Below are 25,714 nucleotides of genomic sequence, written 5' to 3'. Positions count from 1 at the left end.
CTACATAATTTTATCACCTGTAAAGATTCGACATAGGTACCTAAACAAAAATACATATTTACAGTATAAGGTACAAAAAATATGTATGTATACTTCATCAAAGCTAATTATCTTCTGATCCTGTGTTTTACTGAGATTCCCTGTACAAACGTGTTATAACTTAAAACACACAACTTCCCTGTGAGAACATATGGAAGACATATACAGGCCGGGGGCCTACGATATAACATGGCTAAACGACGTGGCTTAAAATAACTTGGAAACCGCACAGCTGTATATTAAATCATGACAAAGTTTCAAATGAGTAAGCGTGATGGCAGAAAGGATATTAGAGCCCATTATTTCAGGAAAGATGACATAACCAGGGCGTGCTATAACATGGAGAGGGATAACAGGAGGATAATCTTGGCTGAGATGCGGGGGTTTATGAGTTTTGAAATTGAGAATTTTTTCAAGCTTGCTTGAAGCAGGTAAACTTCCGGAATGTCTTGTAGTCCAATCTGGATGAATGATGAATATGTAGAATGGAAAGTTATGGATCAATATCAATAATGATGATGTGTATGTAGCTATGTAGATGAATGACCGAGTGAACATTTCGATTTATGATTCAATAACTGAATACTAAGGAAGCTGGGTACAAGTAAAACAAATAATTGGAGGATAATCTTGGCTGAGATGCGGGGGTTTATGAGTTTTGAAATTGAGAATTTTTTCAAGCTTGCTTGAAGTAGGTAAACTTCCGGACTGTCTCGGGGTTTATGAGTTTTGAAATTGAGAATTTTTTCAAGCTTGCTTGAAGTAGGTAAACTTCCGGAATGTCTTGTAGTCCAATCTGGATGTAGAATGGAAATTTATGGATCAATATCAATAATGATGATGTGTATGTAGCTATGTAGATGAATGACCGAGTGAACATTTCGATTTATGATTCAATAACTGAATACTAAGGAAGCTGGGTACAAGTAAAAGAGATAATTGAAATGATGGGGAGGGAGCAGAAAAATGTTTGCCGAGTTAGAACGCAAAGAGCAGAAGGCATAGATGGATTTTTTTAAATAAAATAAAAAATAAACATGGGTATACCTACGCGAAAGCGAGGGAAAAAATCGTAGAAAAATTAGTAATTAAAAAAAGAAGAAAAACTTGCTGTAAGCATTTTATTAATTTTATTCCCTAAAAATAAGAGAGAAAGAGAGGGAATAAATTACAAGAAAAAAATCTCTCTGTTCTTGCAAAACCGCTAAGACAGCAAAATTTTTCATTTTTTTAAATAAAATAAAAAATAAACATGGGTATACCTACGCGAAAGCGAGGGAAAAAATCGTAGAAAAATTAGTAATTAAAAAAAAAAAGAAAAGAAAAACTTGCTGTAAGCATTTTATTAATTTTATTCCCTAAAAATAAGAGAGAAGGAGAGGGAATATATTACAAGAAAAAAATCTCTCTGTTCTTGCAAAACCGCTAAGACAGCAAATTTTTTTAGAGTACCTACTATACATATTAAACTCGTAAGAGTGAAAGTGTAACCTTCGTTTCAAAAAAGTTCAAGATCATTTAAATTTCACCCTTGCAAGTAATAATAATTAAAGGAAGTTTAGAAGAAATTACAGAAGCCACACCTCGAACAACTTGAAATTTAGTGGATATGCCAGAACTACAACTGGGAAGTTGGTGGAGATGCCAGAACTACAACTACAACCCAAAATCAGTGGAGATGTCAGAACTACAACCTTCATGACATCAGTATCGGTTCTTTTGTATCCTCAGTTTTCTACGCGAAAAAATAGATCAAGTACCACAAAAAAGTTCCTTTAGTTTATGGAAATACAGGCGGATTCTGAAAACCTACGGATTTTTAGAAGTTCTTTTGTGTAAATGTAAATAAAAGAACTTAGCATTTGTATGGAAGAGTCAAATTTTCGTCTTCTTTCATTCCAATTTCTCGGAAAAGTGACTAGATTTCCATCTTGTTTTTATTTGCTTTCCATCAGAATAGTATTTTCTATTTTTCTCTCTATCATTTTAGGTACTGACATTTATTAGGTGAAAAATGTTTCTGTCAATAGCATAATTTCTCTATAAAAAGAGATTCATTTTCACTGGCAAAAACTCATAAAAGAAGAGTTTAGAAATGACAATTTGGGAATTTGGATGATCTTGTCTCTTGTGGTGATACTCCTGAATAACCACACAGCGCTGAGTCATTACTGTATACAGGGTGTATTAAAAAGAATAATCCTGATTCCAAGATCTGATAGCAAGATATATGTAACTTAAAATAAAACGCCTTAAAGAAGAACCAAGAACCCTTTGGAAAGACTGACAAAAAATTTCAAACTGGACAAGATGGGATGATTTGAAGATCTACCTACATAATTTTATCACCTGTAAAGATTCGACATAGGTACCTAAACAAAAATACATATTTACAGTATAAGGTACAAAAAATATGTATGTATACTTCATCAAAGCTAATTATCTTCTGATCCTGTGTTTTACTGAGATTCCCTGTACAAACGTGTTATAACTTAAAACACACAACTTCCCTGTGAGAACATATGGAAGACATATACAGGCCGGGGGCCTACGATATAACATGGCTAAACGACGTGGCTTAAAATAACTTGGAAACCGCACAGCTGTATATTAAATCATGACAAAGTTTCAAATGAGTAAGCGTGATGGCAGAAAGGATATTAGAGCCCATTATTTCAGGAAAGATGACATAACCAGGGCGTGCTATAACATGGAGAGGGATGGAGATATCAGAACTACAAATTGGAACTTTCATGACATCAGTATCGGTACTTCTGTATCTTCAGATTTCTACACGAAAAAATAGACCAAGTACCACAAAAAGGTTCCTTCAATTCTATGGAAATACAGGCGGATTCTGAAAACCTAGGGATCTTTAGTTCTTTTGTGTAAATGTAAATAAAAGAACTTAGCATTTGTATGGAAGAATCAAATTCTGGAGATATCAGAACTACAAATTGGAACTTTCATGACATCAGTATCGGTACTTCTGTATCTTCAGATTTCTACACGAAAAAATAGACCTAGTACCACAAAAAGGTTCCTTCAATTCTATGGAAATACAGGCGGATTCTGAAAACCTAGGGATCTTTAGAAGTTCTTTTGTGTAAATGTAAATAAAAGAACTTAGCATTTGTATGGAAGAATCAAAATTAGTATGCCGGACGACCCAAACAAAGGTCACTGAAACCAATAGAAGGAACTTTCATGCAATTTGTAAGAAATATGTGAGGCATGAAGCTCTATTCTTTAATTTTATACTAGTACACCCAAAATATGCACAGTTACATAATATGTAACTGTTTATCTTACTTGCCTTTTTTTACAATAGAAAATATTTTATTGAAAATTTGCGGTGTCTGACATTTGGGGTTTGAGCATATCTCCATTAAATATTAACGAATGGCTCCATAAAAAAAAAAAAATATTCAATTAAAATAAGTAATTTTAAAACTTTCGACTTTTGGATGCATATTTTATAACCTATCGTAAATATTTTTCCTCCAAGGCAAGGTAGGTAAATAGAAATGTACTACGGCTGGGCTTTTTATTATACTTTAAGATGCAGATTTTCAGAACTTACAGTGAAAAGTAATATTTACTATCGAAATAACGATGAAAATAGCAACTTTGTAAGAGCAAGTTTAACGCTTAATTTTCAATAAATTTTAAATAATTTGATAACAATTTGAATAATTGGATATTTCAGGGCAACAGGAAAAGAGGCAGATGCCTACATGTGTATTAAATTGCATGTATTTTCCAAACATCAGCCATGTCTGTGGTTTGTTAGCCAAGGAGACTTTCTTTAGCAAAAGAGTTTGACCATTTTTATTTATTTTTTTTTTTTTTGAGAATTTAATTAAAATTGTATCAAGTTTTTCTGGGCAAAAGGAAAAAACCAAATGAACTTTGAAGAAGTGTTTCTTTGTGAAAAAAGTAAGGGGATTCTGCAAGCATGCGCTGTTTCACCACGAAAAATTCTACTTACGTTTTTTCCAATTTAGTTTAATTTTACCAACACTCAAGGTTTGATTTTCTATATCTGAAATCACACGATACAGCCCACATGCAAATTACTTCAACCAAATAGGAGGTCACAAATGTCAACACAAGTAAGAAAAGTAAAAAAGAGAGAAAACACAATAACCTGAATATGACCAGTGTTTGAATAACTTAAAATAAACTCCAAAAAATAAGATATATATTCATTAATGTAGGGTAGGCCACCCTTGATTTAAAATTTTAATAAATAATTAAAGATTAGATTAAAACACTTGTCATATTCAGGTTAACAACCCAATAGTTTTGATATAAAATAAAGGTCTACCAAGAATATTTTTCTCACAATTTTTACTACTCTTATAGCATTTTGAAAATCTAGTGAAAAAATACTTTAAAAGTACAAAAAAATTGTTGGACAAAACCATTAATCATACAATTTGCAATATAGAAACTCGAGTTTATATTAAAAAAACTGTGAGAAACAACTGTAGTACAAAATGGGACCTTAAATGTTGGGGACCGTAGAATACTTTTTCCTTTTGAAATTTAGGTGACCATGACTTTAGCTATATAACTATCTAGAAACATATGGAAAGCGAAAAAGGGTAATGGAGAGCACATTTATATTTGAAACATTCGAGGGAAAAGTTCTGTCGCATTAACATTGTACCTTATTATAAAAGCACTACTGACACTTATAATGAACTCTGCCGTATCAGTAAACATTAGAAAATAGTAGATAAACACAATCACACAGAGGAGGTAACGCTAAGTATTCACTGTTGAACATCAAGCAACATCGTGCGAGAAGTTTCTACTGAAGGCGCCATCATTCATTCCACCACCGCAAAAAAGGTCACAATATTGAAACGAAAGTACAAAAAACATGAACATCATTTGAAGCGAAAGTTCTCTGAAGCTGAAAAAAACCTCTAAAAAACAGTTTTGATTGAAGAGAAGTGAAATGAAAGTGTTCAAGGGTGCATGAGGGGTGCTAAGGTGTGCGTAATAAAGGGGCAGGATGCTTACCTTTTGGATGGTCGATAGCCAAAATGGAAAGACCTAGAACAACAATTATTTTGGAACGTAAAAATCCAATCACGTTAAGGGAAAAGATGCTAATTTTTAACAAAGGGGTTAGTAAACTGAATGTAAGGGGAAATCAAACAATGTAATGTTGCACTAGAGCTAAATACAAACAAAGTCAGATAAGTAGGTATTAAGGGCATACCTAGGAGCCTAGTACCATCTTCTCTTAACAGTCTTCGCCTGTGGATAAGGTTTTAACGCATCTTTCTACTTTCTAACCGTAAAAACAATAGTGTCAAACATTTTCTTACTTTATAATCTTTTAAACAAAGAAAAGTGCACTTTCAACCCATTTCCCATGGGGACTCCAATTAACAACTTGGCAACAATGGCAAATGAAAAGAAAGATGACCTAGAAAAATAAAGAGAAAACGGGAATGAAAGCACACAAAGGACTTTTGGTTTATTGACATTTTATTAGAGGCTTAAAGTCGACTTAAAGTTATTGATTGGGTTCAAATTATGAAACATGGGGAACGGCAAGAGAGAGTATGGAGGTCTGTAAGCAAGCTAAGTCTATCCTGAGCACGTACAACATGTTGAGTTATTATATACATGTCACCCCAGCTAAAACTTAAGCTGCTATGTATCTTCAGCAACAGGGGTGGATATGCCAACAGAAATTACGAGTTCATTTTTACATTTTCAGCAAGTTCCGACCCATTAAACAGAAGTAATGAATAGAAGGATGCAATGGATAGATACTGTTGCAACTTTTTAGCATAACATGGTGTTCTATTGGCGCAACTATGACTAAAATGCCTATTGCCTAAAATATCTTTTATCTATCGTTCATGTAGCCTAAAATGTATCGTTAGATAACTATCCACCACAAATATTATTTGCCCAAATTATTCACAAAGCCGTATTAACAATGAAGCAAGATGCTTGTTACAGCCGCTCCTGATTTTGCTGCAAGTTTCGAAAGCAACACATACTCGTACATGGAACAAGCTGCTGACGGATTTAGCTCTCTATGTGACTCTGGAGCTTCCAGTCATGTGGTTATACATATTTTTGCTGGGAAATTTATACTGTGCTCAGAATATTGACAATATTTACACTTGGCTACGAGGGGATGCAATAAAGAAAACAATGCAGGAAGTGTAAAGAATACATTCACAAGGGAACAAGCTGCTGACGGATTTAGCTCTCTATGTGACTCTGGAGCTTCCAGTCATGTGGTTATACATATTTTTGCTGGGAAATTTATATTGTGCTCAGAATATTGACAATATTTACACTTGGCTACGAGGGGAATACATTCACAAGAAGTAATCGACTTAATATTCTTAGCAATACAAGTATCACACCTTATAGGACAGAAACAACAGGAACACAACTTATATAGACATCACAAGAAGTAATCGACTTAATATTCTTAACAATACAAGTAACACACCTTATAGGACAGAAACAACAGGAACACAACTTATATAGACACATCTAGAATATCTACAGTGCAGTGATGGCTTTTGAGTAATCAAGTATTTAGCAACTTATGTGCCTATACCTATCCAATAGGCTAGGTACAACTCGTTCATTACGTATGCGTGGTAGGCATCAACACATTTAAAGCATACGTCAACAGACGACCGTCCAAAAAGTCCCTAAATTCCTAATTTGTTAATGAGAATAAGTGAAAAAGTTCGTGGTACCTAGCATTATTTATTATGTGAAAAGCTGACATGTTGAAATTTTCCAACACTAGATATAGAAATATAGGAGTTACAACTATGTACCTATATCCTACGGTGATATGTAGTGTCTATGTGCCGCGTGGTAGGCATCAACACATCTAAAGCATACGTCAACAGACGACCGTCCAAAAAGTCCCTAAATTCCTAATTTGTTAATGAGAATAAATGAAAAAGTTCGTGGTACCTAGCATTATTTATTATGTGAAAAGCTGACATGTTGAAATTTCCCAACACTAGAGATAGAAATATAGGAGTTACAACTATGTACCTATATCCTACGGTGATATGTAGTGTCTATGTGCCTACACATTAACATTCGGAGAGCCTCGTGGAAAGCTTTGTAAAATAATACCCAAAACCTACGCGAAACTTTTTATGACCTATTAAATTAAGAAATACGAATGAGACTATCTAATAACCAAATGAAATAGGTATACAACGTATGTTTGGAAGAAATATTAAAGTACAAAAACAGTGACTAAAAGGCTCAAATATCGGGTGGATATGCCAACAGAAATTACGAGTTCATTTTTACATTTTCAGCAAGTTCCGACCCATTAAACAGAAGTAATGAATAGAAGGATCCAATGGATAGATACTGTTGCAACTTTTTAGCATAACATAGTTTTCTATTGGCGCAACTATGACTAAGTAAAATGCCTATTGCCTAAAATATCTTTTATGTATCATTTTACAAACAGAGAAACGTATTGTTGTTTTGAAAAAAGTACTGTAGCCACGTTCACGATACATCCGCTTTTGCCCAAGTTACTACAAAGGATGTCTTTTCAGATTTTCAATGGAATTATCAAGGGCAGATTCTGCAGTATGAATCTTGACTATCGTGTTGTAATATCATTGAAAATTATAGAAAAAAGAAAATAGGGATGAATTTTGAAGTAAAAATCCGAAAAATTTAGCATTTTTTTTCTCCAACAAATGACGAATATTGACGAAATAACTATCTTTGAAACGTTCTGGAAGAAATAATAAATACCATGTCAACTACATCAATGTGAAGATATCCTAAGTTCAGTTTGAATGGTATGAAAACTCCTAAATCAAATCAACGAAAAACTCAATAAAGACGGTCAAATAAATACCCATGTTATGAAAGTATATGAAACAGACATCCCTACTGGGTGTAGGTAAGTATAAATATCGTTGTAATATCATTGAAAATTATAGAAAAAAGAAAATAGGGATGAATTTTGAAGTAAAAATCCGAAAAATTTAGCATTTTTTTTCTCCCACAAATGACGAATATTGACGAAATAACTACCTTTGAAACGTTCTGGAAGAAATAATAAATACCATGTCAACTACACCAATGTGAAGATATCCTAAGTTCAGTTTGAATGGTATGAAAACTCCTAAATCAAATCAACGAAAAACTCAATAAAGACGGCCAAATAAATACCCATGTTATGAAAGTATATGAAACAGACATCCCTACTGGGTGTAGGTAAGTATAAATATTTGAAGAAAAGGAAAGATGAATAAACTTATAGGATGAGTGAGTCCAACAGTGAAGAACACGAGAGAAAAATAGATTATAATAAGAAACTTGATGACTGGCACACGGGCATGCAAATGTACAAGAAGTTTAAGTGAAACACACTGGGAGACAAAAGCTCCTAATAATACAAACAGCCCCTAATGTGGGCCGAAAAATATTAACCCTAATATTGCAGCCTCCACCAAAAAATATAAGTACAAACATGCAAGTATAATCAACGCTATTAACAGTCCAAACGACTCTATGATATGTATATTGTAAAATATCGAACAAAATGTTACCTGATAACAATGGAGTTGTGGATCACTCCCTAGGATATTTGAACAATTTGTTTGAAGGTACCGTGAATATGAAAGAAATCATTTAGCTTCGTGAAAATGCTATCACACACTAGATGAAATTTACACTTAAATCGATAAAGAATACTAACTTGACAAGTAAAACAATCACTTTCAAGCGAATTCAAGTATCAACAACAAACGAAAATGAAATTTTAATTAAAAAGTGATTAATTGGGGTAGGTATTTGTAATATGAAATCTATTAAAAAAAAAAAAAAAATAATAATAAATAGAGGATCAAACATTCTCAAAGCTTTCATGGGGACTGTGAATGTTTCAATACAAACAAAACTTTTTTTAAAAATAATTTAAATTGAAAACCGTAACGTGTATTATCTACTGGAAAACTTTGAAGTTTAAATAACGATAAAATAGTAAGAATATAGCCCACAACGGCCAGAAAAAGGAAAAAGTATTCTAAATGACAAACGGGGCTTCAGACAAAATAAACTCTAGTTGGACAAAACAATGGAAGCTAATACATAGGTACAACAAGAGAGACAAAAATTTAGGCATTAGTACTACTATACTTGTCAATTAATCAAAAGATTCTGATTATGTTTGGCTTAGACAAAATCATGTGGATCCATTCAAAATTTCGGTCACTTGAGATGATTAGATATAGACAGAATATTCATTTGTAACCAAACTTTTGTTCCTCTTGTTGTTAATAAAATAAAGAATATCATATTGTAAACACATAATTTTAAATAAGTAAATATGAACACAGACAGAGTTGTGAAGGTAGGTTGAAGGGGGAAAGTATGAAGGTGCCAATAGCAAGGTTTATTGTTTTACATTAAATTTTCTGAAACTGCCACAAAATAAAGGAAAATAAAAATTGTGAGTGAAATAAAGATCAAGTACATAAAATAAAGCACACTTTAATAAATTTTTGAAAATTTACACAAACTTCAGTAAAGAGTGATTTTATTGCATCTCCAGATGCTTATGAATCGATGCAACATAGTATGTAGTATGTACCTACTTTGTACAATGTACATAGTATATATAGTACAGGTACATGACACAATGTATGTTTGTTTGTTCGTTCGCTCACCAAACGACATACATTAAATTTTCTGAAACTGCCACAAAATAAAGGAAAATAAAAATTGTGAGTGAAATAAAGATCAAGTACATAAAATAAAGCACACTATTTCTGAAAATTTACACAAACTTCAGTAAAGAGTGATTTTATTGCATCTCCAGATGTTTATGAATCGATGCAATGTAGTATGTACCTACTTTGTACATAGTATAGTACAGGTACATGACACAATGTATGTTTGTTCGCTCACCAAACGACATATTATCTACTGATTCTGATTCTCTTCTCGTTCTTTTCTTTATGAGTAAATTTGGATCATTTTTATTCCTTCCGTATTTTAAACACACTCAGAACTCATAATGATTATTAAAATTTTTTTAAGAAATGTACGGAAGAGGAAAAGAGACAGTTTTTCACATTCAGTTCCAGATACTCATTATATTCCTATCAATGAAAGTAGATAACCGGTATTCAAAAGCAGAAACCACCTTTCCGTGGGTATTCTTTTTCCTAAAGCCCCTGCTGGGATATAATTTTTTTATATAGACTGATTATGATATAAATTGAAATGCTATAATATTTTTCCTTCTTTTTTACGAAGCCCCATTAAAAACCTGTCAAGCTCATTTTATGTTGGCAACAATAACAATTTGCCTCCATTATGACTTTCGCCCGAGAACTCTTTCTATGGATAAAATCAAATAATAAAAATGGTCGACGTTTTTCTACAAAAATCTATACTTTAACGAGAGAATGTTTTTCCTTTCTCTCGGGAAACAAAGTGAACCTTGCTGATTTTCCCCCATTTTCTCTTACTAGTACTAGTATGAAAGTAACAACATATAGGATTATAGGACAATGCATGGTGTAATTCATTCGAAATTCTCCTAATACTAAAGGTTCATGCAAAGCTGATAAGGAATATCAATTTCGGTTGATATTGTGGCAAAAAATGATAAAATTTCAGTTTTAACCCGTACCCTTAAGCTGATTTTCATTACACATACCGACGGACCTCAGTAAGTAGTTGAACCTAGTTCTATAGATGCTTTGCTCCATATTTGGAGACTGAAATGCTAAATCCGGGAGGTGATTCGACCACTCTATTGTGTGTGGTAGAAAAAGACAGCTCAAAACAGAAATAAAGAATTGAAAAACGACACTTCAGAAAGCTTTAGGTCCGCGAAAAATTGGGAAAACTTGACAAGGAAGGCATACAGCATTCGAAGAAATGGGATTGATATCAGTGCCGGTGAAGTAAAAGAGGTTCTTCACAAGCCCAAGGGCTTCGGGTAGAAAAAACCAAACGAAAAATATGGGGAACCTGACAAATAAACAAACACTTAACAAAATTATCAAAATTAACCTAGGTGATTTATAATAGCGCCGCTTTATGTTCTGTCTGATAATTTTCAAATTTAATATCCTATTTATTTTTATCTCCTCTTTTTTTTTATATCGAATTAGTTTTTCACTTTGTCCACTTCATTCCACTCAGTTTGGTATGGACTAGATTTTTTTTTTTTATTGCATGATAAGCCCTTTGACTTCTCTAATGGATTTCCAACCTAAATAATTATTAAAATGAAATAATAATTCAATTTTGTACACTATATTCAGACCCTAAAAAATTGGTACTGTCTCGAAAAAGTTATTTTGGAAATCCTGCTCAATCGCTTTGAGTAATTTTCATTTTTACTGTTTGGCAAAATTCAAGATAACTTTCATTGTCTTTGCTTCGTGGATATTTTATGACAACACACAATAATTATTATAGTCTGGGATATTAGGAGAGCGAAAAGTCTGGGCATTTTTCCAATTTACTATCTGTGTTTAAAATGAGGAACAGTGTAGAGAGACTTTTCCGGGAAAATTAAGCTTTTTTTTTAAATAAAATTAAATTCCAAAAAGCCCGTGTTTTTTGTGGATGCATACTTAATATACCGGGTAGTATCACTATGCTGAATTTTTGGTGTATAAAAGTTTCGATTTTATTTGGGATTTCTTACGCGTGTCTCAAAATTCGGGTACCTTATTATAAAAGCACTACTGACACTTATAATGAACTCTGCCGTATCAGTAAACATTAGAAAATAGTAGATAAACACAATCACATAGAGGAGGTAACGCTAAGTATTCACTGTTGAACATCAAGCAACATCGTGCGAGAAATTTCTACTGAAGGCGCCATCATTCATTCCACCACCGCAAAAAAGGTCACAATATTGAAACGAAAGTACAAAAAACATGAACATCATTTGAAGCGAAAGTTCTCTGAAGCTGAAAAAAACCTCTAAAAAACAGTTTTGATTGAAGAGAAGTGAAATGAAAGTGTTCAAGGGTGCATGAGGGGTGCTAAGGTGTGCGTAATAATGGGGCAGGATGCTTACCTTTTGGATGGTCGATAGCCAAAATGGAAAGACCTAGAACAACAATTATTTCGGGGTGCTAAGGTGTGCGTAATAATGGGGCAGGATGCTTACCTTTTGGATGGTCGATAGCCAAAATGGAAAGACCTAGAACAACAATTTAAAAACCTCTAAAAAACAGTTTTGATTGAAGAGAAGTGAAATGAAAGTGTTCAAGGGTGCATGAGGGGTGCTAAGGTGTGCGTAATAAAGGGGCAGGATGCTTACCTTTTGGATGGTCGATAGCCAAAATGGAAAGACCTAGAACAACAATTATTTTGGAACGTAAAAATCCAATCACGTTAAGGGAAAAGATGCTAATTTTTAACAAAGGGGTTAGTAAACTGAATGTAAGGGGAAATCAAACAATGTAATGTTGCACTTGAGCTAAATACAAACAAAGTCAGATAAGTAGGTATTAAGGGCATACCTAGGAGCCTAGTACCATCTTCTCTTAACAGTCTTCGCCTGTGGATAAAGTTTTAACGCATCTTTCTACTTTCTAACACACAAGTACCGGAAGTCCGCTACAATTTCCCCGTGTCACTCCTTCCCCTTCTCTACAAACAGGGCATACCTAGGAGCCTAGTACCATCTTCTCTTAACAGTCTTCGCCTGTGGATAAGGTTTTAACGCATCTTTCTACTTTCTAACCGTAAAGCATACCTAGGAGCCTAGTACCATCTTCTCTTAACAGTCTTCGCCTGTGGATAAGGTTTTAACGCATCTTTCTACTTTCTAACCTTCAGGCGTTTCAATATTGTATCCTTTTTTGACAAACAGCTCTGAAAAATAAATTAGGGTTTTTGTCATGGAAACCCAGATTTCTTATGGCAAGAGGGTTGTCTGTGTGTCAAAATCGAAGAGGAAGAAGGGAGTCGGAATAAGAGACGAAAGAAGCATAGTAAAAATGGTCTGGTTATTCTATAACATTTCCAAAGTTACATAGAGGTACTACAAACGGATGTCTTTTCATATTTTCAATGGAATTATCAAGGGCAGATTCTGCAGTATGAATCTTGACTATCGTATATCAAGTATCTGAGGACCCGCATATGGGAATCATATTAAATGACACATGTATTGACAGTACCCAAGTGCTTATGTGTGGTAACTGAGAGCCTCTTGACAAAAATCTCGAGATTCACTCTTGATTTCGTGTCTCATATCCTTGTTCTTCCTACTTCCTTCCCTATTGTTTCAGGCGTTTCAATATTGTATCCTTTTTTGACAAACAGCTCTGAAAAATAAATTAGGGTTTTTGTCATGGAAACCCAGATTTCTTATTGCAAGAGAGAGTTGTCTGTGTGTCGAAATCATTTCAATATTGTATCCTTTTTTGACAAACAGCTCTGAAAAATAAATTAGGGTTTTTGTCATGGAAACCCAGATTTCTTATTGCAAGAGGGTTGTCTGTGTGCCAAAATCGAAGAGGAAGAAAGGAGTCGGAATAAGAGACGAAAGAAGCATAGTTTACTAAAAAAAATGGTCTGGTTATTCTATAACATTTCCAAAATATAAAATAAACTTTGACCCTACCAACCAAAGTCTTGCAAGTTTCTAACAGAAGACATACGTGAAAAAGCTCCAGATGGCAAAGAATACGAAATTCAAATTGTGCTCCTCCGAGTTTCCTTTCTTTACCAACCAAAGTCTTGCAAGTTTCTAACAGAAGACATACGTGAAAAAGCTCCAGATGGCAAAGAATACGAAATTCAAATTGTGCTCCTTCCTTTCTTCCCCTTTCGTACTTTTCTTCCTCTTTCCCAGTGGAGTATTTACAGATGTTCATTATAATAATTTCAAACAAAAAATACAGCGAATGCTGTGGTGTACTGTCAAACTTCTGACATGCGATGGAAATTTATTCAATGATGTGTTTTATCGAATTTTCCAACAAGAAATACATAATATCCCCACAGTTGTTCTTTGGAATCTAATAGTGCAGAAAATTCATGCAGTCGCGGCATCGACATGGGATAGTCAGTTTGGTTCCTGGCAAGAAAATGTCCGTTCCGCAGATCCACCTTACTTTTTTTTGTAAATTTTGTGCCTAAAGGTTACAGGGTAGAATAATTGATATAGGGAATTCGGGCTCCTAAATCAGAACAAAGGCATCATTCATCGAAAGAATAACCTCTGACAACAGAATTAACTGTAGATATAAAGTACGAAGATACAAGGGATAGGAAGGTACATACTGAAGGTACTGTGTACTGTATTTCGGAAGGTACATACTGTACATTGAAAACACTCGTTATCTACATGCACACAACAAATCCTGTTTGTATTTTAACTGGTTGTAGGTTTCTACGTCAATAATATTGACACTCGAACCAGTGTCCACATAGAACTCAACAACAGAGCCACATAATTGGATATCTACTTTTGGTGTTTTCCTGGGGGCTTTAAGACTCACACTAAATATCTGTTCGTCAGAATCATCATCCTGAATCTTAGACTCAGCCTTTTCTTTCTCTGTTAACTACAACGCAATTTAGAAGTGGAAAGTGCTATGAATACAGCTGGCCTATTGGTTCGTGTCTATAGTTCTATTGGTTTTGGTTTGTGTCTATAGGTTTCGATTACTAGGCTGAAAGCTCCTGTCTGATCAGCTGATCACTCTGAGTGAAAATACTCGTACTTAGCACATTGTTTTCAAAAAATAACTATACATCTATAGTATAGATGTATAGACGTCTATAGTATAGATGTATCGGAATACATTCCTTGAAGTTCTTGTGGTTATAATATTGCGCCTTCAAAGAGTTATACAAGTTTTGAAAGCTTGGTCTTCTTTTAATGTTTGGGCATCAGTGATGGCTATACATCTATAGTACAGATGTATAGACGTCTATAGTATAGATGTATCGGAATACATTCCTTGAAGTTCTTGTGGTTATAATATTGCCTTCAAAGAGTTATACAAGTTTTGAAAGCTTGGTCTTCTTTTAATGTTTGGGCATCAGTGATGGTTAGTGTAATAAATTTTCTACATGAGGACTATACGGAGGAATATACGAATGTTCGCGGACTACAAATTAAAAGATGTCTCGTCTCATCTAAAAAAAAAAAAAAAACATTTTTTCCAGTGGCATGGCAAAAAGCTCATATTTTTTGGCTCTCCTTGTCCCTCAGGTATTTTTCTACATGAGGACTATACGGAGGAATATACGAATGTTCGCGGACTACAAATTAAAAGATGTCTCGTCTCATCTAAAAAAAAAAAAACATTTTTTCCAGTGGCATGGCAAAAAGCTCATATTTTTTAGCTCTCCTTGTCCCTCAGGTATTAAAAAAAAAAACTTCGTCACTGGAAGTAAATGAAGCAAGTTTTTTGTGTGCCTCTGAAATCCCTTGCTAAATTGTTGGGTTAAAAAACAGTATTATAAAAGTTTTTACTTCAGCTTTTCAACGCCCTAGTGTTATACTCTTATCACTTCAAGAGTGGGTCCGTATATGTGTTTTCCCCTATTTTTTTATTTTATAAAGCTTTCGAAGCCTCGTCAACCGAACCTATAAGGAGGCAGGAGACGTTTCCCAAGCAGTAACAAGCATATACGAAAAAAAAACCTCAAAAACACAACCATATTGTGTTAACAAAACAAGAAAGTCAGCTAAAAGTGCCAAATTTTTGGGGTCTCCATTCTCAAGCTTCCGCTAAACAGCAAAAGAACCGAAGATCAAAATAAATTGATGGGTGATTCAAAATTGGTACCAATATCATACAGTTTATATGATGGGTATGATAATTATCTACCTTTTAGTAATACTCGTACAATACAAGGGCTGTATGCCAACGAGTATATTGAAATTATTTTAAAATAGCGGGGTAGAGGGGTATATGTGTTTTCCCCTATTTTTTTATTTTATAAAGCTTTCGAAGCCTCGTCAACCGAACCTATAAGGAGGCAGGAGACGTTTCCCAGGCAGAAACAAGCATATACGAAAAAAGACCCCTCAAAAACACAACCATATTGTGTTAACAAAATAAGAAAGTCAGCTAAAAGTGCTAAATTTTAGGGGTCTCCATTCTCAAGCTTCCGCTAAACAGCAAAAGAACTGAAGATCAAAATAAATTGATGGGTGATTCAAAATTGGTACCAATATCATACAGTTTATATGATGGGTATAATTATCTACCTTTTAGTAATACTCGTACAAGACAAGGGCTGTATGCCAACGAGTATATTGAAATTATTTTAAAATAGCGGGGTAGAGGGGGGTGTTAAAAAAGTTCACAAGTACCGGAAGTCCGCTACAATTTCCCCGTGTCACTCCTTCCCCTTCTCTACAAACAGGGAAACGTATTGTTGTTTTGAAAAAAAGTACTGTAGCCACGTTCACAATACGTCCGCTTTTGCCCAAGTTATTACATAGAGGTACTACAAACGGATGTCTTTTCATATTTTCAATGGAATTATCAAGGGCAGATTCTGCAGTATGAATCTTGACTATCGTATATCATGTGAGGACCCGCATATGAGAAACATATTAAATGACATGTATTGATAGTGTCCAAGTACTTATGTATGGTAACTGAGAGCCTCTTGACAAAAATTTCGAGATTCACTCTTGATTTCGTGTCTCATATCCTTGTACTTCCTACTTCCTTCCCTATTGTTTCAGGCGTTTCAATATTGTATCCTTTTTTGACAAACAGCTCTGAAAAATAAATTAGGGTTTTTGTCATGGAAACCCAGATTTCTTATTGCAAGAGAGAGTTGTCTGTGTGTCGAAATCAAAGAGGAAGAAGGGAGTCGGAATAAGAGACGAAAGAAGCATAGTAAAAATGGTCTGGTTATTCTATAACATTTCCAAAGTATAAAATAAACTTTGACCCTACCAACCAAAGTCTTGCAAGTTTCTAACAGAAGACATACGTGAAAAAGCTCCAGATGGCAAAGAATACGAAATTCAAATTGTGCTCCTCCGAGTTTCCTTTCTTTCCCTTTCGTACTTTCCTTCCTCTTTCCCAGTGGAGTATTTACAGATGTTCATTATAATAATTTCAAACAAAAAATACAGCGAATGCTGTGGTGTACTGTCAAACTTCTGACATGCGATGGAAATTTATTCAATGATGTGTTTTATCGAATTTTCCAACAAGAAATACATAATATCCCCACAGTTGTTCTTTGGATTCTAATAGTGCAGAAAATTCATGCAGTCGCGGCATCGACATGGGATAGTCAGTTTGATTCCTGGCAAGAAAATGTCCGTTCCACAGATCCACCTTACTTTTTTTTTTTTTGTAAATTTTGTGCCCAAAGGTTACAGGGTAGAATAATTGATATAGGGAATTCGAGCTCCTAAATCAGAACAAAGGCATCATTCATCGAAAGAATAACCTCTGACAACAGAATGAACTGTAGATATAAAGTACGAAGATACAAGGGATAGGAAGTTACATATTGAAGGTACTGTGTACTGTATTTCGGAAGGTACATACTGTAAATTGAAAACACTCGTTATCTACATGCACATAGTGTGATAATTTATCTAATAAAGTCATGAAAAACTCCTAGTATATAAATAATAATATCAACTATGTATTTACCAGGTGTACATAGGTATTATATTTTAATGTAGGTATTATGGGTACCTTTAGTTTCCAGTATATGACATGCGAAAAAACTCCTAGTATATAAATAATAATATCAACTATGTATTTACCAGGTGTACATAGGTATTATATTTTAATGTAGGTATTATGGGTATGGGTACCTACCTTTAGTTTCCAGTATATGACATGCGTTCCCTCCCTTTCTCTCCCTCCCACTTTCTAAATCCCTATATCTCCCTCCTCCTCTCTCCCACTATCGTGAAAGGTGCACTTATCACCTATACTAGAATGTTTACACAAGCAGGTATCTTACTATGTTGGAAAGCACATCTCTCCCTCTCTTTGTCCATCCCTATTTTTCCCCAAGTCTTTCTTTCGCTTCATCTTGATATCTTACTACCAATATGTACTTTGTGAAAACCAGTGTATCATAAAAACACACATGGGAGAGAGTGAGAGAAGAGAAGGAGAGAAAAAGAGAGGACAGTTTGAATATACATCAAGCTTTATATGTACATAGGTACGATTTTGCAGAGTCACTCCATTGTTCAATTCCTGAAAGGTATGCCATGTATGATTTTTATACAAAAGCACTTTTTTTTGGAATGGAAATTAAAGATGAAACATATCTTGAGCTCCATCTGTACTAAATTACTCCTTAAATGTGAGTGCGAAGCTAAGATCTCCGGCACTCCTTAAATGTGAATGCGGAGCTAAGATCTCTACTACTCCTTAAATATTGGGTTATCACCTATACTAGAATGTTTACACAAGCAGGTATCTTACTATGTTGGAAAGCACATCTCTCCCTCTCTTTGTCCATCCCTATTTTCCCCATGTCTTTCTCTTCGTCTTGATATCTTACTACCAATATGTACTTTGTGAAAACCATTGTATCATAAAAACACACATGGGAGAGAGTGAGAGAAGAGAAAAAGAGAGGACAGTTTGAATATACATCAAGCTTTATATGTACATAGGTACGATTCTGCAGATAACAAGATATCTACCAATTTCTGAGTCACTCCATTGTTCAATTCCTGAAAGGTATGCCATGTATGATTTTTATACAAAAGCACTTTTTTTTGGAATGGAAATTAAAGATGAAACATATCTTGAGCTCCATCTGTACTAAATAACTCCTTAAATGTGAGTGCGGAGCTAAGATCTCCGGCACTCCTTAAATGTGAATGCGGAGCTAAGATCTCCACTACTCCTTAAATATTGGTATGAGATATGGAAGAGGAAACCTCCCTCGATCTCCAAAAGTTCTCAGACGTCACGTTTTGCCATAAGAAAGAACATAAATACCTCCTCCACAATTTTCCCTCCATCTCTCGCTTCCGATCCTTTTTAGTCCGTCCTTCCTTTATTATTACAATAGTAATAATAAAAAGGTATAAGGGACGGACTATTGTATTCGCTTCAGTGTCGTCAGTCTCTCAGTCGGTCTGTCTGTCCCCATAGAAGGACTTATCCAAACCTGGTCGACCTATATATCAATTTAAGCTAGGGCGCACATTGAGCTGCGTTACACAGTCAGGCAGCACAGCCACGCAGTGCAGTTTAGGAAAATTGGAACTGTGTGACACAGTTTACAGCGCACATTGATGAGCAGTCTGCGCAGTCTCTCAGTACGAGGCTATTTGCTTCACTGCATTTGATTTCTAATACTCATTGCTAACAGGGAAGACAAGAGCCTTTCACTAGAAAACTTTCAAAACAATCCCAATAAGTTTTTCATCACTTCCTTTCATCTTTTCCATTATTTCCATCTAATAGGAAAGAATATCGTTTAACAATGTTGTTATTTACTTCTAAGCCAATCACAAGTACCGGAAGTCCGCTACAATTTCCCCGTGTCACTCCTTCCCCTTCTCTACAAACAGGGAAACGTATTGTTGTTTTGAAAAAAAGTACTGTAGCCACGTTCACAATACGTCCGCTTTTGCCCAAGTTATTACATAGAGGTACTACAAACGGATGTCTTTTCATATTTTCAATGGAATTATCAAGGGCAGATTCTGCAGTATGAATCTTGACTATCGGATATCATGTGAGGACCCGCATATGAGAAACATATTAAATGACATGTATTGATAGTGTCCAAGTACTTATGTATGGTAACTGAGAGCCTCTTGACAAAAATTTCGAGATTCACTCTTGATTTCGTGTCCTATATCCTTGTATCTGATAGGGAACTAACCAACACGCGAAAAGTCCATCAGCGTCAAGGAGAACTCTGGTTTTCCCGATAGCCTCGTGGTCAACTGACAAAGTATGTTTACTTTTTATGGGTTTACAATGTAATGCTATAATTGCTGGCTTTTTCTTGAACTATATCAATAAGTTCTAGGGTACTCCATGTAATGCTATAATTGCTGGCTTTCTCTTGAAATATATCAATAGGTTGTAGAGTACTCAATGTCAGTCAGAGTAAGTAAAAGTAGTACTTTGACGACAGCTGAAAACAAAATGCAACTCCAACGTATGAAGGTACTGTAGGTATACGTTTGGGACATTCATGTAAGGGTTGTGGTGCTGGAAACGCCTTTTCTATGTGCGCTATGCAGTACTTACTACCTACTATTTATTAGCTGAACGAAGTGAACTCTCTCCTATCCTGTCTTCCTTCTCTTTTCGATTTCGGGACGATAAGACCATAGCAGTTAAAGTTCCCTCTGTCAAACCTCTTAAAAAAAAGTTTTATCTTGACTTTCTATCTTGACTTGCATTTTTAGTTCGTCTCTTTCGCGATAGCTCTTGATTCTCAGACGTCACGTTTTGCCATAAGAAAGAACATAAATACCTCCTCCACAATTTTCCCTCCATCTCTCGCTTCCGATCCTTTTTAGCCCGTCCTTCCTTTATTATTACGATAGTAATAAAAAAAAAAGGTATAGAGGACGGACTATTGTATTCGTCAGTCGGTCTGTCTGTTCCCATAGAAGGACTTATCCAAACCTGGTCGACTTATCCTTATCAAATTAAAGGTCTTTTTACGAGGATCACGAGTGGTGCAAATTTTGTCCAGAGAACCAAAAAAAACTGGTTTTTGAGGGATTTTTTCCTATTTGCTTCACTGCATTTGATTTCTAATACTCATTGCTAACAGGGAAGACAAGAGCCTTTCACTAGAAAACTTTCAAAACAATCCCAGTAAGCTTTTCATCACATCTTTTTCATTATTTCCATCTAATAGGAAAGAATATCGTTGAACAATGTTGTTATTTACTTCTAAGCCAACACTAAGTACAACATGTCTTGCAGTTTTTGAGCAACTCACGTCAACCATACTACGTACTCTTGTCAGACATTTATCCATCAAAATGTTGACACCTAAAACCAGGTCGTGGGATTGTGGCCAGAAGTGTAAACCGTGAAATGAGGGGGGACCCTATATCTCGCCCTATCTTACACCTGAGCGTCATTATCTAACATTTCACAGTAATTAAAACCCTAGAGTTCATTTAGAGGGGCGTGATAGGTACAGGGGGGCTGATAGCTTGTCCCAGATAGTTGATATGGTGAGGGAATAATACAACATGTAGGTATGCCACAATTTGCTACATTGTACAGTGAAGAGATAGATACAAAGAGATACCTACATACTTTGCTTAGAACAATGATACTTTATACCGTAGTAGGGCCAAAAGTGCTATAGGTAAGATGACTTGTTCCTACGAGAAGGCAACTTTTTTTCGATCCTGTCCAGAGATTTTGAGACAGCTCAAAACAGAAATAAAGAATTGAAAAACGACACTTCAGAAAGCTTTAGGTCCGCGAAAAATTGGGAAAACTTGACAAGGAAGGCATACAGCATTCGAAGAAATGGGATTGATATCAGTGCCGGTGAAGTAAAAGAGGTTCTTCACAAGCCCAAGGGCTTCGCCACTGGTTGTAATGACAGTTTATGTCTCAGTGCTCTGTAATAATGTGTTTATGACATCTGTTCAAACTTTATAGCATATGTGTGATAACAGTAGAACTAAAGGCATTATACTGAGTATGTGCTTAGGTGCCATATAACATACCTTATGCCTCGTATGTTACAGTAGATATTGTTCACAATAACTACCCAAGTGTGGAGGTACTCGTTCTTCTATGGGAGAGAAAACACGTGATTATGCTATGAAGCAAGTTTTTTGTGTGAAATGAGGGGGGACCCTATATCTCGCCCTATCTTACACCTGAGCGTCATTATCTAACATTTCACAGTAATTAAAACCCTAGAGTTCATTTAGAGGGGCGTGATAGGTACAGGGGGGCTGATAGCTTGTCCCAGATAGTTGATAACACTTCAGTCGATCATTTAAGACCGGTTTTAGCGTTACCTATGTTAAGCTACGCCGAGCAAGGCCAATAAATGGATGGGTGACTTCGACATTATATTGGGAATAAAGGGAGAGTGGGCTCTACGCTCTAGTCTTGATTTTAAATCATTATCTACATTAAAGTAAAATCGAAAAATCAAATCAAGAATAATAATAAACTGAATATTAAACAAATTAGATAGGTACATAGGTACTGATTTTCTCTAATCACGATCGAATAAACTAAGGGCTAAAAAATTCCCGGAGGGACGGGCCCAGCTTGTTTCTCTTTAACTCCCTCTCCTTTTCTCTTCTCTCGCTATTTCTCTCACACCCCCTCTCCTCCCCTTATTTCTCGCTCTTTCTCACACCCCCTCCCCTCCCCTTATCTCTCGCTCTTTCTCTTTTACTACCTCTCCTTCTTCCCTTTCTCTCGCTACTTTTCGTACATTCCCTCTTGTTTCCCTTTCTCTCACTCTTTCTCTTTCCCTACCTCTCCTACTTTCCTTTCTCTCTCTATTTCTCTTACTCTCCCCTTTCTCCTCTTCACTCTACGTCCCTACATATTATATTTGCCTTAGGTGCATGAGGACTTGAGGAGGGTGAGGAGCTAGCTACCTTATAATCTCTCAGATAATGGTTCGAGGAGATTTTCTCAGAACACTTGACGAATAGAAATCTCTACCTGGTAGGTATATGTATGTATCTAGCTACAAACTGGAATCTATGAAAACGTAGGGAAAAGCTGTTTAGTGCTTACTAAACCTATCTTGACCTTCAGAATTCAGAGCGGATGAGAGCTTTAATATTCCTCTAACAATAGCTACTTAAATGGTCCCAGAAGCATTTGTTCATCAGAGATCACATCTACTTAAATTTACATTTAAACAGTCCCAGTAGTGCATTTGATAAGCTATTGGATTCATGCCCAAGGGGACTGTGGTTCGAATCCCAGTCGATGCTCGAGATGAAGGAACTTTCCATGGATGAGAGCTTTAATATTCCTCTAACAATAGCTACTTAAATGGTCCCAGAAGCATTTGTTCATCAGAGATCACATCTACTTAAATTTCCATTTAAACAGTCCCAGTAGTGCAGTTGATAAGCTATTGGATTCATACCCAAGGGTACTGTGGTTCGAATCCCAGTCGATGCATTAAATTTGTAAGCTCGAGATGAAAGAACTTTCCATAAGCATGCCTTAGCTACAGAATCTATGATATCGGTGTAATGACTTGTGCTTTAAAGCTATGATGTAGAATGAATTTCAGGCCACTTAACCTCATACCTATGGTTATCAAGTGATCTAACCTTACATGGTCACCCAACCAATAGCTGAAGGGACAACAAACGACCTTGAGGACTAACATTAGTTTCTACAAGGGCAGTGAGGTGAAATGTCAAGTGCCTGCAAAGCATTTTCAGGAAGGTAAGCAACTACATTTATAAACTTTCGCCATCCCTCGACAGAAATTGAAAATAAATTTTCATTTTTTATTTAATAGGTACAGGTACCTTAGCTGAAGTAAAAGCTCAGCAAAAAAGTTTCCCCTAATGGGAAAAAATGTTTTTACTTTTCCAAAGCAGAAAAAATGTACAAAGGAGAAATTTGTAATTTGGAAAATTGACTTTATTTGAAGTTTTCGGCTGTGTATGTATGAGTGTGATGTGCCCAAAATAGGTTACCCTATGTACTACTTATGTAACAGTTAGTTCAACTTTTATACTAAAAAATAGAAAGTAAAAATGGTGAAAAGCTACACTAAATTTCACCATCCCAACAAGACTAGGGGTAGATATTGCCTATATATTTAAATTTCTATGTTATATTCAGCAAAAAAGTTTCCCCTAATGGGAAAAAATGTTTTTACTTTTCCAAAGCAGAAAAAATGTACAAAGGAGAAATTTGTAATTTGGGGAAATTGACTTTATTTGAAGTTTTCGGCTGTGTATGAGTGTGATGTGCCCAAAATAGGTTACCCTCTGTACTACTTATGTAACAGTTAGTTCAACTTTTATATTAAAAAAATGGTGAAAAGCTACACTAAATTTTACCATCCCAACAAGACTAGGGGTAGATATTGCCTACATATTTAAATTTCTACACGTAGAATGAGAAGAAATTATTGAGAGGAAAAAATCATAGGGAATTAGGGTAGATATTACATAGAAAATAAAGGAATTACACGTAGAATGAGAAGAAATTATTGAGAGGGAAAAATCATAGGGAATTAAACTTTTCGATAGTGCAATTCTAGAGAATAGCTGTTTTGAATGGAAATGAAACTAATTGAGAAAAGTGAGAAGTTTCTGCTTTAAGCTCAAACTGCTCAAAGCCTTTTCATTCCGTATTTTTTATTCAAATACCTTGCTCTTTTTTTTAATTGCTATTGAAAAAAAAAGAAGCTTATTTGTGAAAGTTTCTTTCCGTTGTAAAGCGTGTTCGATACTTTTGACAGATTTACTCAGGTGCGCACGCGGTAGGCATAGGACGATAAAATATACCTATCTATGGTAAACGTAAATATGTAAATTTTACCTTGAAAGTTGGTAGATTTTTTTTTTCCTCTCTAATAGCTTATTTGTGAAAGTTTCTTTCCGTTGTAAAGCGTGTTCGATACTTTTGACAGATTTACTCAGGTGCGCACGCGGTAGGCATAGGAAGATAAAATATACCTATCTATGGTAAACGTAAATATGTAAATTTTACCTTGAAAGTTTGTAGATTTTTTTTTTTCCTCTCTAACGTTCTGGTACGAAAACCCCTAGAGAATTTTGAACGTTTGAATGCACAAAAGTGAGAACTTTAAAGTGCTTTTAACACGAGAGGAAAACAAGGTGAAAAGTCTGTAAATAATGTGAAGCACTACACTTGATTACTGAACGATGAAGATTCAATGTCTTCTAGGCCCGTGTCAAAAAAAAACCTTCATTTTTTCCACTTTAAAGTATGGACTTTTGGGGAAAAAATGGATTTCATGATCAACCAAGATCCAAAAAATCTCTTTCAGAATTCCAAATCCTCTTCATTCATACAACTTTGAAAGTCTGTCCAGAATCATTTTCGCCGAGATAAAATCTCCTACCTTTCATTTATACCGTAGCATCTACATTGATACATTGAACAATAGGAGTAGGTATTATTCCAAAATCTGTGATAGTAACTAAGAACAGAAACATAAGAAGCAGAGGAGAGGAGCTTGATGTATACTCAGAACAAACTTTTTGAAATATAAATTTTAAGTCCAACAGTTTAATCAAGTTTTTGAGAGGATAAGAAATGTAAACTTTTTGCTTTAGCATAAAACCCAAGCCACCAAAAGGGAGGCGTGTGCTAAAGTTCTTTTGTTAAAATATTTCAGTATGGTGAATTGGAAGTTGATGAATGCAGAGTAAGTCAATAATTACATCATATAAATAGATTCCTCTTATCATACCAACTTACAGACTTCCCAAAACTTTGGGTGGTATTTTCAGTGCCCAAATGTAAGTAATTGAATAGATAATTTTATCAACTACTTTATCATTTATCAACTTCTAATTCACCATACACCAGAAAAACATTTATCAACTAATGTCTTTTTGAATCATAAAAAAAAACTTCTACTAATTTAAATCTAGAAAGATCTACTTTGGCTCCTTATTGAATTTAAACGTACAGACATCTCCAATTAAATTACTGAA

The 25,714-nt window shown here is 35.0% G+C and overlaps 1 protein-coding gene across 1 annotated transcript in view; it reads right to left on the bottom strand.

Annotated features, from left to right (window-relative positions):
- Window positions 1-25,714, bottom strand: part of LOC103521679 (RNA-binding protein 24-like) — a 113,407-nt gene that overhangs the window by 54,396 nt on the left and 33,297 nt on the right. The window contains exons 2-3 of the mRNA XM_026832303.1: window positions 12,380-12,412; window positions 4,031-4,084 (exon numbers count right to left, since the gene is read on the bottom strand). Of these exons, the coding sequence (XP_026688104.1) occupies window positions 4,031-4,084; window positions 12,380-12,412 (87 nt within the window). The remainder of the gene's footprint in view (window positions 1-4,030; window positions 4,085-12,379; window positions 12,413-25,714) is intronic.

The sequence above is a fragment of the Diaphorina citri genome, unplaced genomic scaffold (genome assembly GCF_000475195.1).
Source record: "Diaphorina citri unplaced genomic scaffold, Diaci psyllid genome assembly version 1.1 scaffold76, whole genome shotgun sequence".
NCBI classification, from domain to species: domain Eukaryota; kingdom Metazoa; phylum Arthropoda; class Insecta; order Hemiptera; family Psyllidae; genus Diaphorina; species Diaphorina citri.
This window is presented reverse-complemented; position numbering and strand designations above follow the sequence as displayed.